At 39.7% G+C, this 18,360-nt stretch overlaps 1 protein-coding gene across 1 annotated transcript in view; it reads left to right on the top strand.

The window, feature by feature from the left end:
* Positions 1 to 18,360, top strand: part of COL6A5 (collagen type VI alpha 5 chain) — a 157,380-nt gene that overhangs the window by 100,978 nt on the left and 38,042 nt on the right. Inside the window, exons 36-37 of the mRNA XM_019964319.2 lie at positions 2,985 to 3,075; positions 12,273 to 12,478. Coding sequence (XP_019819878.2) covers positions 2,985 to 3,075; positions 12,273 to 12,478 — 297 coding nt within the window. The remainder of the gene's footprint in view (positions 1 to 2,984; positions 3,076 to 12,272; positions 12,479 to 18,360) is intronic.

Genomic DNA, 18,360 nt, shown 5'->3' with positions numbered 1-18,360 from the left:
TGTACTTTGACTCACTGAACAAAAGATAAACCAAAAGGATCAGTCTGCAAAGGGCTGGAAATAAAAATATCTTGTCCTTCACACAAGTGGTTCAAGAAATGCTCTTTCCAGACAAGACAGTTCTCAGCTGGGGACGATTTTGCCCCCCAGATAACATTTGGAAATACCCGGAGACATTTTTATTTGTCATAACTAAGGGACAGGATACTACTGGTGTTTAGTGGGTAGAGACCAGTGCATCCATGCTAAGTCACTTCAGTCGTGTCCAACTGTTTGCGATGCTATGCACTGTAGCTCACCAGGTTCTTCTGTCCATGGGATTCTCCAGGCAAGCATACTGGAGTGGGTTGCCCTGCCCTCCTCCAGGGGATCTTTCCAACCTGGACACTGAACTTGCTTCCCTTATGTCTCCTGCATTTCCAGGCTGGTTCTTTTCTATTAGCACCACCTGAGTAGAGACCAGGGAAGCTGCTAAACATCCGACAATGCATAGGATGCTTCCCCCACAATAAGGAAAAATCCAGCCCAAAATGTCAATAGTATTGAGGTTGAGAAACCCTGCTCTAGAAGATCCCATGAAATCAGAGCTGAACCTCTTCTTTCTGAGAATCTGACAGGTGTAGAGTTAGGTTCTGCTGGAACCAATTCCACCACCTTAGGATTCCAGGATCACCCTAGTATTCAAGAAATCTCTAACACTACCATGGTGACAACATCTTGGGAGTTCACTCTTCATTGCAGAAGGAGCTTCTCCTTTTTCCTGCAATTCATATTTGATTGAGGAATCCAATAATTGCCCCTTTGAGAATATCATGTTATTTAACTCTAAATCCTTCCATTGCAATGCACCATTGTATTATGAAAGAAGAAAGAAAAAGTCCCTCCAAGTAAATGTTGATACTGACTTTCCTGTGAGAGTTTTTTTTATTTTATAGTCATTGAAAGAGTTATTTTAGACAGGCTATGATATGTCGCTCTAATGCATATACAAAAATGGAATATACACGTAGTGCTGGTGGTAAAGAGCCTGCCTACCAATGTGGCAGACATAAGAGATGCGGGTTCCATCCCTGGGTTGGGAAGATGCCCTGGAGGAGGGCATGGCAACCCTCTCCACTATTCTTGCCAGGAAAATCCCATGGACAGAGGAACGTGGAACATGGCAGGCTATGGACCACGGGGTCACAGAGAGTCAGACACAACTGAGCATTCATGTGCACATACATGGAATAGACTTGGTTAAAGCATTCTGAAAACTTCGTATTCAAAATTTGATCTTGTGAGTTCTTTCTTAAGAGTCATCAATAGCCATCTTTTCCCACGTGATATTGTTCTTTATGCCATCGAGACCTTTTTTGTCATCTTAAAATTTTTTTTTGTTGGAGTATGTTGTGTTAGTTTCAGGAATATAGCAAAGTGAATGTTATACATATATACATATATGTAGATATATGTGCACATACATATACACTTGTTTTTAGATTCTTTTACATACAGGTCATTACAGAATTCCCTGTGCTATACAGTAGATCCCTATTAGGTATCTATTTAATATATAGTAGTATGTATATGTCAATCCTAACCTCCCAACTTATCACCCTTCCTGATACTCATCGTGGAGCAGCACTTTAAAAAAACTCCACAGAACAACCCCAAACTGGTCTTGCAGGCCTGTTAAGTTAGGCTTCACCGTTTTTCGAGCTGGCTTTTCCATGATTGCCATCTGAGCCGTGTTGTTAAAGGTGTGGCATTCACTGCCTTCCCATATCCACTTGATTTGTAGAGGTTTCTTATGGACTCTGTGGGAGAGAGAGAGGGTGGGAAGATTTGGGAGAATGACATTGAAACATGTAAAATATCATGTAAGAAACGAGTTGCCAGTCCAGGTTCGATGCACGATACTGGATGCTTGGGGCTAGTGCACTGGGACGACCCAGAGGGATGGTATGGGGAGGGAGGAGGGAGGGGGGTTCAGGATGGGGAACACATGTATACCTGTGGTGGATTCATTTCGATATTTGGCAAAACTAATACAATTATGTAAAGTTTAAAAATAAAATTAAAAAAATAAAATAAAAATAAAATAAAATAAAATGTCATAAGATATCATGGAACACAACCTCTTGGGAAAAAAAAAAAAAAAAGTCTCTGTTATTACCAAGAGTTTTTTTCTACGATTCAACAAGTTTTGGGGCTGGCACATTTACTGTTCCCACACGCACAAGCGATGGCATCACAATTCCTTCCTCATCAACAACTGTCAACCTCAGTTAATCAGAAGACAGTTTCATTTCAAAGAAACAGAAATACTGCTCATCTTAGAACCAGACAAATATGGTTATTATAAAACCATAAGCATTCGCAGATGTTTTCATGGAGTCTTTGATCCTTCAATGGTCAAAGGTCTCCTTTCACTGAAACTGATTTATTTTCCTGAATAAGGAGGGAAATTATATACTTCTCAGTATCCCACAGTTTATAGACCAACAATAGGAAGAGGTAAGGATATATTATTTAGGTCAGTAAGCTAAAATCTTTCCTGGAACTATTTTCCTCCTAGGAAATCAGTGTTAATTAGTGCAGAAACACAGACATAGCATTATGTAACAAAACATTTATGTCTTCTATGTTTCAGCTATTAGCATAAGTCTGAGTGAAGAAAGTATTATAGAATTAGAATAAAAATTTCCTTAGATCATGTCAGCCTGAACATATGGAAATCAAATGTCTCTGGTTCACAATGAACTCTTAAAATGAACAATTTGAGGAGGTCCCTGGTAATTCTCTGGCTGAAAAGTATTCTATAATCAAATTCTGAATGCTATTTCCAGTTGCTACTATTTTCTGTTCTCACCCCAGCCAAATTGTGCTGAAGTATTTTAGTGATATTTATTGCTTCACGAAGATTCCTACTGCAGTTCTTTTCCCCTTAGCACATACAATTTATAGTTTAAAATTTAACTATCATTTTCCTCTCTCAATAGGAGGATTCAATCAGTACCCACCACCAGTGCTTGAGAACATCTGCCAACTCATTGATTCAGAAGACGAGGAAAATCAAGGCATCGGTCTCCCGTGAGTTGGAAAGCTCTGATATTTATCAGTGACCATTGATTGACTGAGCAGTGTGTAACTGGCTGATGGCGGGTATTAGGTGGAGGAAGCTGATGAGGTCTCTGATGGAAGGCTCTTCACGTGTCCCACAATCTGCAGCAGAAGTTACACATCAAGCATGCTTTCTGGATTGACAGATTTTATGACATCCTCATTAGCTTATTGCAATTTTGCTTTAAAATTCATGATTTCCTCAGAAATTTCCATATTGAAATTTTACCCCAAAATAGAACCCAGAATTCAGCCTCAACCTATCTCAACCTCACTTCCCATCTCTCCGCATCATGAGCACAGAGTTCTGGCTACACTGGACTCTTGTCTGCCTTGGGTGAACTGCTGTTCCACCCTTCTGGACCTCTGGTCACATTCCCTGAGAACTTGTTCCTCCCAGGGAAGCCATACCATCCCTCAAGTCCCTGATCGAAGCCGTTTCCTCTTCGAAGCCCATCTTTACTTTCAGCCAAAATCCAGAGTTCTTCCTTTCTTAATTTTACACCTCTGCTGAGGCATTATTACAATTTATCCCATTGTCTTGTCTCCCTGAAGCCTGGGTTCCATGTGGTTCATTGTTTCATTCCAAAATCATAGTATGAAAGACCCCCATGACATCATTGCATATGCAAATATTTGTTTTTAGTTGCTAAGTCATGTCTGACTCTTCATGACTCCATGGACTGTAGCCCATCAGGCTCCTCTGTCCATGGGATTTCCCAGGCAAGAATACTGGAGTGTGTTGCCATTTCCTTCTCCAGAGGATCCTCCTGACCCAGAGACTGGATCCACATCTGCATTGGCAGGTAGACTTTTTTTTTTTTTTTTTTTTTAACCACTGAGCCATCAAGGAAGCCTGCACATGTAAACAATTTTCTTTAAATTTTTATTCATGAATGAATACACAGATAATTAATCTGAATGGATCTTGAACCTCAGCTAGAATGAGAATAGCCTATTTGGTTGCTCTGTGCTTCTCTATTTCACACCTTGGATCCCTGACTGTAGCCTGTGAAAGCCCAGAGTTAGGCCCATAATGGCCCTGCCTGGTCACATGGCAATTAAGTAAAGAGCTTCTCAGAATAGCTGCAGTCTTCCCTATATATCCAGGAGCAAAACGGCAAGATTAAAGTGTTCCTGTCATGTCGGTAGTTTAACAAGGAGCATCTATCAGCTCACACCTCCTGAAGGACAATATGGCACTGATGCCCTATGAAGCAGTGTTTCCTAATGTGGAATAGACAGTAATCTTATTTAAAGGAAAATCCATTCTTACAGAACTATATTCTAACATAATGTCATTTAGGCATGTACAAAAATAAACTATCTGAATACCATATGTGTGTAGTTCCTAAGCAACTATCAAACAAAAACAAATTTGTATATCAAACCCAAGGAAATTCAATAAGACACGAATTTAATGTATTGGATGGTTCTGTTTTGCCAAAATAGAATTCCTAAAAACAAAAAAGCATTTATAGCCAAGACATGGAAGTTATCTAAATGTCCATTGACAGACGAATGGTTAAAGAAGATGTGGTATACACACACACACACACACACACACACACACACGATGGAATATTACTCAGCCATAAAAATGAAACAATACCATTTGCAGCAACATGGATGGATCTAGAGGTTATCATACCAAGTGAAGTAAGCCAGACAAAGAGAAACAGATATCATATGATACTGGTTATATGTGGAATCTAAAAAAGTGATAGAAACGAACGTATTTACGGAACAGAAACACACTCACAGGCTTAGAAAGTAAACTTGTGCTTACCAAAGGGGAAAGATCAAGGAGGCAGGATAAATTAGGAGTTTGGGATTAACATATACACACTGAAATTAAAGTGAAGTATATAAAATAAGTAATCAACAAGGACCTACAGTATAGCACAGAGGACGACACTCAATATCTTGTAGTGACCCAAAATGGAAAAGAATCTGTGTGTGTGTATATATATACACACACTGCTGCTGCTGCTGCTGCTAAGTCGCTTCAGTCGTGTCCAACTCTGTGCGACCCCATAGACGGCAGCCCACCAGGCTCCGCTGTCCCTGGGATTCTCCAGACAAGAATACTGGAGTGGATTGCCATTTCCTTCTCCAATGCATAAAAGAGAAAAGTGAAAGTGAAGTCGCTCAGTCGTGTCTGACTCTTCGAGACCCCATGGACTGCAGACTACCAGGCTCCTCTGTCCATGGATTTTCCAGGCAAGAGTACTGGAGTGGGGTGCCATTGCCTTCTCCAATATATACACACACACACACACTCATATATATATAACAGAATCTCCTTGCTGTACACCTGAAACTAACAAAACATTGCAAATTAACCATACTTCAATACATTTTTAAAACAGTACATACTGGTAAGATATATAAAATATGACGCCTGCTGCTCTCAGCTTGCCTTCTTGATCCCATGAGGCCTTGATTCTCCAGCACTCTCCTCACCTACACTGCCATAAAATGATCATTCCCACTCTATGTCATCATCTCATCTGGGTGTTGCTTGCTTTGCATGTCTTATTGATATATTATGTCAGACTTTATTTCCTTTCCTGTCTCAACAGTTCAAGTAGTGCCAGTGGGTGCCAAACACCAGTATCAGTGCAAATGTAAACATGGATTTGAAACTGCATATAGAGCTCTGGTAGCTTAGAGGGTAAAGCATCTGCCTGCAAGGTGGGGGGCCTCGGTTTGATCCCTGGGTCGGGAAGATCCCCTGGAGAAGGGAAGGACAACCCACTCCAGTATTCTTGCCTGGAGAATCCCATGGACGGAGGAGCCTGGTAGGCTACAGTCCACAGGGTCGCAAGGAGTCAGACACGACTGAGCGACTTCACTCACTCACTCATAGAGCCATTAATAAAATAAGAATAAAATTATATTGAATATGTTTTTATAATTGTCTAAATAAAAGCAAAAATATTTTCAAACTATCATTCTGACTCCAAAGAATGTAAATGTAAGTTCCATTTTAGGAGGGATGATGTCAATGAAATATGCTTTATATAGTCTTATTCCTCTCAGGGAAGTTGATAGTAACTTAAACGACTATATTCTAGGTCTTCTGTGGAGACTGATATCAGTCTGAGACACATTATTTGGTTTTCCCAAGTAACCTATGAGTTTCTTGTCATTTATCCAAAACTCAGTGACAAATTCAGTTCAGTTCAGTTGCTCAGTCATGTCCGACTCTTTGCGACCCCAAGGACTGCAGCACGCCAGGCCTCCCTGTCTATCATCAACTCCCACAGATTGCTCAAACTCATGTCCATTGAGTCGGTGATGCCACCTAACTATCTCATTCTCTGTCATCCCCTTCTCCTCCTGCCTTCAATCTTTCCCAGCAACAGGGTCTTTTGAGTCAGTTCTTCTCATCAGGTGGCCAAAGTATTGGAGTCTCAGCTTCAGCATCGGTCTTTCCAATGAATATTCAGGACTGATTTCCTTTAGGGTGGACTGGTTGGATCTCCTTGCAGTCCAAAGGACTCTCAAGAGTCTTCTCCAACACCACAGTTCAAAAGCATCAATTCTTCTGCGCTCAGCTTTCTTTATGGTCCAACTCTCACATCCATACATGACTACTGGAAAAGCCATAGCCTTGACTATACAGACCTTTGTTGGCAAAGTAATGTCTCTGCTTTAACTTTCCTTCCAAGGAGTAAGTGTCTTTTAATTTCATGGCTGCAGTCACCATCTGCAGTGATTTTGAAGCCCAAGAAAATAGTCAGCCACTGTTTCTACTGTTTCCCCATCTATTTGCCGTGAAGTGATGGGACCAGATGCCATGATCTTAGTTTTTTGAATGTTGAGTTTTAAGCCAGCTTTTTGACTCTCCTCTTTCACTTCCATCAAGAGGCTCTTTAGTTCCTCTTCACTTTCTGCCATAAGGGTGGTGTCATCTCCATTTCTGAGGTTATTGATATTTCTCCCAGCAATCATGATTCCAGCTTGTGCTTCATCCAGCCTGGAATTTTGGATGATGTACTCTGCATATAAGTTAAATAAGCAAGGTGACCATATACAGCCTTGACATGCTCCTTTCCCAATTTGGAACTGGTCTGTTGTTCCATGTTCGATTCCAACTGCTACTTCCTGACCTGCATACAGATTTCTCACGGGGCAGGTCAGGTGGTCTGGTAGTCCCATCTCTTTAAGAATTTTCCACAGTTTGTTGTGATCCACACAGTCAAAGGCTTTTGTGTAGTCAATAAAGCAGAAGTAGATGTTTTTCTGGAACTCTCTTGCTTTTTCTATGATCCAACAGGTGTTGGCAATTTGATCTCTGGTTCTTCTGCCTTTTCAAAATCTAGCTTGAACATCTGAAAGTTCTTGGTTCACATACTGTTGAAGTCTCGCTTGGAGAATTTTGAGCATTACTTTGCTAGCGTGTGAGATGAGTGTGATTATGCATTAGTTTGAACATTCTTTGGCATTGCCTTTGATTTGTTTCATTTGATTTATTTCAAAGTATTAAATAATATTTCATAGGCTCTAAGTAAATGGGGGAAAAGGGGAGGATAACTGGGAATTTACAAAAATGTATCAGTATATGCTTTTTAAGAAATGAAGTATAGTTGATTTACAATATTATATTAGTTTCTGGGGTATAGCTCAGTGATTCAGTACTTTTACAGATTATATTCAAAGTTATTACAAGATAATAGCTATAAGTCCCTGTGCTATACAAAATATTCTTGTTGCTTATTGATTTTATACATAATAGCTTCATATCTCTTAATCCCGCTAACCCGCCCCTCCCCCCTACCTGCTCCCCTTTGCTAATCACTAGTTTTTTCCTGTGTCTGTGAATCTGTTTCAGTTTTGCTATATACATTAATTTGTACTATTTTTTATATTCCACACATAAACAATACCATACAGTATTTGTGTTTTTCTCTCAGACTTACTTCAGTTCAGTCGCTCAGTCGTGTCTGACTCTTTGCGACCCCATGAACCGCAGCACGCCAGGCCTCCCTGTCCGTCACCAACTCCCGGAGTTCACCCAAACCCATGTGCATTGAGTCGGTGATGCCATCCAGCCATCTCATCCTCTGTTGTCCCCTTCTCCTCCTGCCCCCAATCCCTCCCAGCATCAGGGTCTTTTCCAATGAGTCAGACTTACTTAACTAAGGATTAATATTCTCCAAGTCTATCCATGTACCTTCAAGTGGCAACATTCCATTCTTTTTATGATTGAGTATTATTCCATCATACATATATACACCACATCTTTTTAAATCAGTCATCTGTTGATGGGCACTTGGGTGCTTCCATGTCTTGGCTATTGTAAATAATACTGCTATGAACTTTGTGGTGCATGTATCTTTTTGATGAGTATTTTTTAGTGATTTTGTTTTCTTCTTATATATACCCAAGAGAAGAATTGCTGGATCATATGGAAACTCTCTTTTTTTTTTTTTAAGGAATCTCCATACTGTTCTGCCAAATGGCTGTACCACTTTACATCTCCACTCAGTGTACAAGGGTTCCCTTTTTCTTTTTTTTTAACTTAAATTTATTTATTTTAATTGGAGGCTAATTACTTTACAATATTGTATTGGTTTTGCCATACATCAACATGAATCTGCCACAGGTGTACACGTGCTCCCCATCCTGAACCTCCCTCCCACCTCCCTCCCCATACCATCCCTCTGGGTCATCCCAGTGCACCAGCTCCAAGCATCCTGTATCATGCATCGAACCTGGACAGGCAATTCGTTTCTTATATGATATTATGCATGTTTCAATGCCATTCTCCCAAATCATCCCACCCTCTCCCTCTCCCACAGAGTCCAAAACACTGTTCTACACATCTGTGTCTCTTTTGCTGTCTTGCATACAGGGTTATTGTTACCATCTTTCTAAATTCCATATATATGTGTTAATATACTGTATTGGTGTTTTTCTTTCTGGCTTACTTAACTCTGTATAATAGGCTCCAGTTTCATCCACCTCATTAGAACTGATTCAAATGTATTCTTTTTAATGGCTGAGTAATACTCCATTGTGTATATGTACCACAGCTTTCTTATCCATTCATCTGCTGATGGACATCTAGGTTGCTTCCATGTCCTGGCTATTATAAACAGTGCTGCGATGAACATTGAAGTACACATGTCTCTTTCAATTCTGGTTTCTTCGGTGTATACACCCAGCAGTGGGATTGCTGGGTCATAAGGCAGATCTATTTCCAGTTTTTTAAGGAATCTCCACACTGTTCTCCATAGTGGCTGTACTAGTTTGCATTCCCACCAACAGTGTAAGAGGGTTCCCTTTTCTCCACATCCTCTCATTCATTGCTTGTAGACTTTTGGATCACATGACTCGCATGAAATAGTACCTCATTATGGTTTTGATTTTCATTTCTCTGATAATGAGTGATGTTGAGCATTTTTTCATGTGTTTGTTAGCCATCTGTATGTCTTCCTTGGAGAAATGTCTGTTTAGTTCTTTGGCCCATTTTTTGATTGGGTCGTTTATTTTTCTGGGATTGAGCTGCAGGAGTTGCTTGTATATTTTTGAGATTAGTTATTTGTCAGTTGCTTCATTTGCTATTATTTTCTCCCATTCTGAAGGCTGTCTTTTCACCTTGCTTTTTCCATATTCTCTCAAACATTTGTTATTTTGATGTTTGCTATTCTGTCAGGTGTGAAGATATATCTCATCATGGTTTGTATTTTTCTGATGATTAGCAATGTTGAGCATCTTTTCATGTCCCTGCTGGCCATCTGTATGTCTTCTTTGGAGAAATATCTGTTTAGGTCTTCTCTCTTTTTTTAATTGGATTTTTTTTTTTTTTTTTGGCATTGAGTTGTATGAACTCTCTCTCTTTTGAATATTAACCCCTCATGAGACATTTTTCACAAATATTTTCTCCTGCTCCCTGTGTTGTGTTTTAGCTGTGTCAGTGGCTTCCTTTCCTGAGAAAAAGCTTTTACGTTTAATTTAATCCTGTTTCTTTATTTTTGCTTTTCTTTCTTTTACCTGAGAAGACAGTTCCAAAAAATATTGCTGTGATTCATGCCTGTGTTCTCTTGTGAGAGTTTTGTGGTTTCTGGTCTTAAACCTACTTTGAGTTTATTGTTGTATATAGTGTAAAGAAATGTTTTAATGTCATTGTTTTACATACAGCTGTCCATTTTCTCACACCACTAGTTGAAGAGATTGTATTTTCTCCATCGTACATTCTTGCTTTTTTCTGTCATAGGTAGATTAATTGGCCATAAGTATGTGGGTTTATTTCTGGGCTCCCTGTTCTGTTTCATTGATCTATGGATCTGTTTTTGTATCAGTACCTTGCTATTTTGATTATTGCAGCTTTGTAGTATAGTCTGAAGTCTGGGAGAATGGAATCTCCAGCTTTTTTTTTTTTCCAAGTTTGTTTTGGCAAGTCAGGGTCTTTTGTGGTTTCATTTGAATTTTAGGATTTTTTTCTAGTTCTGTGAAAAATTTTCATGGGTATTTTGATAGAAATTGCATTAAATCTGTAGATTGTTTTGTGTAGCATGGCCATTTTAACAATAGTAATTCTTCCAACCCAAGGGCAAATGATATCTTTTATTTCTTTGTATCATTTTAAATTTTCTTTTTTTTAATGAACTTACATGCTTTTATTTTTTTTAATCTTTTTTAAATATAAATTTATTTATTTTAACTGGAGGTTAATTACTTTACAATATTTTATTGGTTTTGCCATACATCAACATGAATCTACCACAGGTATACACGTGTTCCCCATCCCGAACCCCCCTTGTATAATATAATAAATGAAATGAACTGCCAGTCCAAGTTCGATGCATGATATTGGTTGCTTGGGTCTGGTGCACTGGGATGACCCAGAGGGATGGTACAGGGAGGGAGGAGGGAGGGGGGTTCAGGATGGGGAACATTTTAAATTTTCTGTATCAATGTTTTATTGTTTTCGAGTATAGGTCTTTTCCTTCCTTGGTATTTTATTCTTTTTGATACAATTTTAAATGGGATTGATTTTTTGCTTTCTCTTTCTGAGAGTTCATTATTAGTATACAGAAAAGCAATAGATTTCTGTATATTAATCTTGTGTCCTGTGACTTTGCTTAATGCATTTATTGGTTCTGATACTTTTGGGGTAGAGCCTTTAGGATATTCTGCATAAAGTCTCATTCCATCTGCAAATAGGGACAGTTTTGTTTCTTCTCTTCCAGTTTGGATGCCTTTTATTTCTTTTCCTTATCGGATTGCTGTGGCTAGAACTTTCAAAATTACATTAAATAGAGGTAGTGAGAGTGAATATCCTTGTCTTGTTCCTAAAGTTAGAGGAAAACCTTTCTGCTTTTCTCCATTGCATATGATATTAGCTGTAGCTTTGTCTTAGATGGTCTTTATTATGTTAAGATATGTTCCTTCTATACCCACTTTTGGAGAAGGAAATGGCAACCCACTCCAGTGTTCTTGCCTGGAGAGTCCCAGGGATGGGGGAGCCTGGTGGGCTGCCGTCCATGGGGTCGCACAGAGTCGGACACGACTGAAGCGACTTAGCAGCAGCATACCCACTTTGATCATGAATGGAGGTTGAATTTGTTAGATGCTTTTTGTGCGTATGTTGAGATGATCGTGTGATTTTATGTCTTTCCTTCTGTTAATGTGGTATATCACACTGATTCACTTGTGTACTTTCAGCCATTCTCGTGCGCCTGGAATCAATCGGACTTGACATGTGGTTTATGAAGCTTTTATATTCTATTGGATTCAGTTTGCTAACACTTTGTTGAGAAGTTTCACATCCTTTACTCATCTAAGATATTGGCATATAATTTTCTCTTTTTTTCTGGAGTGTCTTTGGTTTTGGTTTCAGGATATTGGTGGCCTTGTGGAATGAATTTGGGAGTGTTATGTCCTCTTGAATATTTTCGAATAGGTATTAGTTCTTCTCTACATGTTTAGTAGAATTCCCTTGTAGTATAATGAATCTTAATGAATTATTTGATTGAAATAAGCTTAGATTTTTAACACCCAACTATCTTTCTAAGAAATAATTAAGTAACCATATTAAATCATTGGGATGTTTTGTTTGTATTCCCCCAATACAAACAAAACTAAAACTTCCCTGAAGTTTAAACTTTTCCTAAAGTTTTAGTTCACCTAAAACCTTCCTTTTTATCTTCTAGATTTACTCCTGAACCTTATGAGATTTCTTCAGGAGAGAACATCATTGGCCAGGAATTGAGTGCTCTGAGAGATTCATCTTTTGTATTGGAGGACAATGGAAGCGACCATTTGGTTTATGTTCCAAGCCAGATGCTTATGCCACAGAAATTAATGACTAAGTATGAAAAAGATTGGAATTCTGAAGCAACTGCAAGTCTCACATCTGGTAAGGAAATGAAAAGTTGTACTGAATAACTTGATCTTCATCTTTTTAACACTAATAGAGAATCAAATAAACAAGTCTGGTATAAAAAGCAACTTTTTTTCAAGTTCAAGATGGTGGCTACAACTGCTGTTTTTATTTGATTTGAAGATTTAAATGGTCACAGGTACCACTCTGGAAATCACTGGTAAGCCCTAAGAAACTTCCCTGATATTCTCACCAAACTTGAGATTTCTCTAGAAGCCACAATTTAGGTTAGTGTGATGTAGAAGGAGGCAATATAGAGAAATAACATAGAGGCTCTTTATTTCTTCTTCACTTTCTGCCATAAGGGAGGTGTCATCTGCATATCTGAGGTTATTGATATTTCTCCCAGCAATCTTGATTCCAACTTATGCTTCCTCCAGCCTGCGTTTCTCATGATGTACTCTGCATAGAAGTTAAATAAGCAGGGTGACAATATACAGCCTTGATGTACTCCTTTTCCTATTTGGAACCAGTCTGTTGTTCCATGTCCAGTTCTAACTGTTGCTTCCTGACCTGCATACAGATTTCTCAGGAGGCAGGTCAGGTGGTCTGGTTTTCCCATCTCTTTCAGAATTTTCCACAGTTTATTGTGATCCACACAGTAAACAGCTTTGGCATAGTTAATAAAGCAGAAATAGATGTTTTTCTGGAATTCTCTTGCTTTTTCAATGATCCAGCAGATGTTGGCAAATTGATCTGTGGTTCCTCTGCCTTTTCTAAAACCAGCTTGAACATCTGGATGTTCACGGTTCACGTATTGCTGAAGCCTGGCTTGGAGAATTTTGAGCATTACTTTACTAGCATGTGAGATGAGTGCAGTTGTGTGGTAGTTTGAGCATTCTTTGGCATTGCCTTTTACAGCAGCTCAAAGACAATTTGTATCAGAATTACCTGGAAACTCCTAAGCACAGATTCCTAAGCCTTTGTCAGTACTACTGCTTCATATTTAGGGGTGTGTGTGGTTTTATAACCACCCTAGGTGATCTCTGTAGGTACTCGTTTTTGAGATCCACTATCCTTCTGGAAGCATATCTGTAAACCAGCAGCATCAGCACCACCTGGGAACCTAGAACTGCACTCGTCCTGGATCTTCTGAAGCAGAAACTGGGGAGGTGGGGCTCAGCCCTTTGATTTTTAACAAGCAACACAGGTGATTCGCATCCAGGCTGAAGTTTAAGAACCATTGTTCATGCTACCCGAGAAGGCAATGGCACCCCACTCCAGTACTCTTGCCTGGAAAATCCCATGGATGGAGGATCCTGGAAGGCTGCAGTCCATGGGGTCACGAAAAGTCGGACACGACTGAACTTCCCTTTCACTTTTCACTTTCATGCATTGTAGAAGGAAATGGCAACCCACTCCAGTGTTCTTGCCTGGAGAATCCCAGTTACAGGGGAGCCTGGTGGGCTGCCGTCTATGGGGTCGCACAGAGTCAGACACGACGGAAGTGATTTAGCAGCATCAGCAGCATGTAGACATTATATAGCAATACCATTACACATTTGACCAAGACCTCCACAATATAAAAATTCCTTGGAAAATTCAGTTCCTCTTAATTACTCACCAATGGATTACACATAGTTCTTTGGAATTATGTAATGAAAAATGATGGTTTAATTCTAATTAAATTCAGCTGTTGACCCAATGGTGCTGCTGCTGCTGCTGCTGCTAAGTCGCTTCAGTCGTGTCCGACTCTGTGCGACCCCATAGACGGCAGCCCACCAGGCTCCCCCGTCCCTGGGATTCTCCAGGCAAGAACACTGGAGTGGGTTTCCATTTCCTTCTCCAATGCATGGAAGTGAAAAGGGAAAGTGAAGTCGCTCAGTCGTTCCCGACTCTTAGCGACCCCATGGACTGCAGCCTATCAGGCTCCTCCATCCATGGGATTTTCCAGGCAAGAATACTGGAGTGGGGTGCCATTGCCTTCTCTGACCCAGTGGTGAGCCCAGCACTTTTAAAGATGCTCTGTTAATTAATACTTAAGGCATGATTAGTTTACTGTCAAGATTAAAAAGGGACAGGATCATTTTTTAAAATGCGAAATACCAATCCAAACTCAGCCTAGGGCTCACTGATAGCTTTAGGTGGTCCCTGGCCTTAGGACAACTTCAATTGATGTTCTTTTCAATGAATTTTATTAAGTAATGAGAAGGAACACTTCCATCTTAAAACTAGTCTGGAGTTGTTCACAAGGGAATTTTCCTGGATTTTACTTAACGTTTTTATTGGGTTGGACAAAAATTTCATTTGGATTTTGCTGTAACACCCAAACAAATTGTCCAATATTTTTCTAACTTGACTGCGATCTATAGTCAGCTTTTTTTTTTTTTTTTTAAGCCAATGTATCTTTTTACTTTGAATCAACCGTAAGGTATTAAAGCTGGAAAGGTGTTTAGTGATTTGTGGTTTTTGTTGTTCAGTCACCAAGTTGTGTCAGCTCTGCGACCTCATTTAGTGGTTAGCTCTTGCAAATTCACCTGGAGGTGATTCCATCCTGCTCCGCCCCAAGAGGCATATTGAAGTGTCTGGAGACACTTTAGTTTTCATAACTGGAAGATGCTACTGGCAGCTAGTGGGTAGAGGCCGCAGATACTGCTAAACACCCTGCAGTGCGCACTGGACAGGCCCTCATGACAAAGAATTATCCAGTCAGTGTCACTAGTGAAAGAAACCCTGTTAGGAGAAACTCCATGCCAAGATTATGAAACTAAAAGACCAGTTCAGTATAGGACTCATGATTTCTGCACACTGTCCACAGGTTCCCAGTACATCCTCAGGATTCTGCTAGTTTTTAAGAAAAATTATACAGATACTATCATACCATATAAAATTTTATTACAGTCACAAATGAGACAATTTAGCAAACAGATGTTTGTGGTGTGGAATACATTCTTTGGCATGTATGTTTACAGGGGCTTCCCAGCTGGCTCAGTAGTAAAGAATCCACCTGCCAGTACAGGAAATGCAGGAGACTTGGGTTCAATCCCTGGGTCAGGAAGCTCTCCTAGAGGAGTAAATGGCAACATATTCCAGTATTCTTGCCTGGGAAATTCCATGGACAGAGGAGCCTGGTGGGCTACAGTCCATGGGGTCACAAAGAGTTGGATGTAACTGAGCACACACACACAGGGTTACGTAGTTCTATTCAGTTACATATCCCGTTTTTCACATATGTTATACATTTTACATATTTCTGCAAGCTTCATACTGATTTTTCTGTGCTCTCATAATGTTTCTCTCTGTGAAGGAATGTCTTAACTGTTTACCTCTTGAACACTTAAGCTTGCTTCCAATTTTTGCTGTTATGTGCTGAATTTGAATGCATATATCTTCTGCTACACTAAAATCTGTACTGGAATTAAATGCAGCAGAATTGGCTTCTGAGTCACACATTAAAACCATCCCCTAGCTGAACATCCTCCTTTCATATTAGTACATGTGAAAAAGAGGTCAGTGGTAGAATTGGGGTTATGTCTGATCTGCAGTCACATGTCTCATGAATGCTTTAGGAAGTCTCAACCATCTGGATGCTCTTTGGGAGATAAACTGAGTCTTCTGTTCATATTAAACTGTAGACAGGTTGTGGCATTCACTTTTGTTCAGGAATTTATTGTGTAGTTATTACAGTTTGGGTGACTTCCTTGAAGATTTTGAGTATGGCAGAACTAATGTGAACTGTGAGTTCAAGATATGTGGATGATTTGACTTCACAGGTTGCTTCTGTAGGTCTCATGCAATCATTTGTTGCAATTACTAAAGCAATGGTCTACAGTGTTAGCAACACTTTTTTCATCGGGACTCTTTGATAATGGAATAAAACGTGGACAGCTGAAGAAATAATTGGGTGATGTTAGTGGTGGCGATGGACGAAGCAGTGGCAGCCCTTACCACTGGTGTGTGTGTTAGTTACTCAGTCGTGTCCAACTCTTTGCGACCCCGTGGACTGTAGCCTTCCAGGCTCCACAGTCCATGGAATTCTCCAGGCAAGAATACTGGACCGGGTAAGCTATTCCCTTCTTCAGGGTACCTTCCCAAACCAGAGATCAAACCAGTGTCTCCTGCATTGCAGGCAGATTCTTTCCTGTCTAAGCCACCAGGGACACCAGGGCTTACTATAGGAAAGGACTCTGCCAAGCATGCAAGTGAATTTCCTATGAATATTAATGCAGCAAATGTGTATTTGGCTCCTGTTCTGAATTAAACCCCTTGCTAGTCTTAGAGAGATTAAAAAAAAAAAAAAGATTCAGACAGAGGCCCTGTCTTAAAAGGAGACTATAATCTGATAGAGTATACTTTGTGTGTACAAAAAAATAAATGCCTAATACAAGTCAGAAAGTATTCAGTTCAAAAAAGTGCAGATGGAATGCTTTGGGGACCAATATTGATTTCAGCATTGCATACACTGTCTCACTTGATGGAACAATGCATTAGGAATAATAGCAACTAATAATAGTAATAAGTTACTGCTTCTTTACTATGTGCAACTACATGCCAGGCACTGTGCTAAACTCTTTATAAATTAACACATGACTTCATTTCATCCGTACCCCCCAAATCTATCATTATTGTAATGACTATTATATTTTACAGATGATGACATGAATGCAAAGAACCACAAGCACAAATTATAAGCAGCAGAGCCAGAATTCAAACCCATGCCCATTTCCCCAAAAATGCTAACTCTTTAAAAAATTTTTTTAATTGGAGGAAAATTGCTTTACAGTGTTGTGTTGGTTTCTGCCATCTAACAACTTGAATCAGCTATAATTATACACATGTCCTCTCCTTGAGCCTCTTTCCCCTCCTCCCATCCCTCTCCTCTAGGTCATCACGGAGCACCAGGCTGGGCTCCTTGTGTTATACAGCAGCTTCCCACTGTCTCTTTTACACGTGGTGGGGTATGTATGTCAGTGCTGGTCTCTCCATCCGTCCCACCCTTTCCTTCCCTCTCTGTGTCCACAAGTCATTCTCCACTAAGTTCACCCATACCGCTTTTCTAGATTCCATATATGTGTGTTAATATACGACGCTTGCTTTTCTCTTTTTGACTCCGTTCACTGTGTATACACTCTATATTCATCCACCTCCATAGAACTGACTCAGATTCATTCTTTTCCTGGTTGAGTAGTACTCTGTTGTATATATGTGCCACATCTTTTTTTATAGCTAGGCTGCTTCCATGTCCTGGCTATTGTAAATAGTGCTGCAGTGAGCATAGGAGTACATGTGTCTTTTAGAGTTTTGGCTTTCTCAGGGATATGCCCAGGAGTGAGACTGTTGTGTCATATGGTGGATTTATTCCTGGTTTTTAAAGAAATGTCCATACTGTTCCCCATTAAGGTTATATCAGTTTACATTCCCACTAAGAGTATAGGAGGGTTCCCTTGTCTCCATATCTTCTCCAGAAGTTGTCTGTAGATTTTTTGATAATGGCCATTCTGGCTGGGATGAACTGATAGCTCATTTTAGTTGATTTGCATTTCTGTAATAATGAGCACTGTTGAGCATTTTTCATGTATTTATTAGCCATGTGTATGTGTTCTTTGGAGAAATGTCTGTTTCAGTCTGCCTGTTTTTTGACTAGGCTGTTTGCTTTTCTGATATTGAGCTGTATGAGCTGCCTATATATTTTGGAGATTAATCCTTTGTCAGGTCTTCCATCTGCAATTATTTTCTACTCTTCTGAGGGTTGTCTTTTAATCTTTATAGTTTCCTTTGCTTCCAACTTTTAAAGCTCTGACCTTTTATTAGGTTACACTGTTTATGTTTGTTTTTATTTCCTTTACTCTAGGAAATGGGTCAAAGAGGATATTGGTGTAATTTATGTGGAAGAATGTACCGCCAATGTTTTCCTCTAA

The sequence above is a fragment of the Bos indicus genome, chromosome 1 (assembly GCF_029378745.1).
Source record: "Bos indicus isolate NIAB-ARS_2022 breed Sahiwal x Tharparkar chromosome 1, NIAB-ARS_B.indTharparkar_mat_pri_1.0, whole genome shotgun sequence".
Classification (NCBI taxonomy): Eukaryota; Metazoa; Chordata; class Mammalia; order Artiodactyla; family Bovidae; genus Bos; species Bos indicus.
The sequence above is the reverse complement of the archived record's forward strand: the minus strand, read 5'-3'. Positions and strand labels throughout refer to the sequence as shown.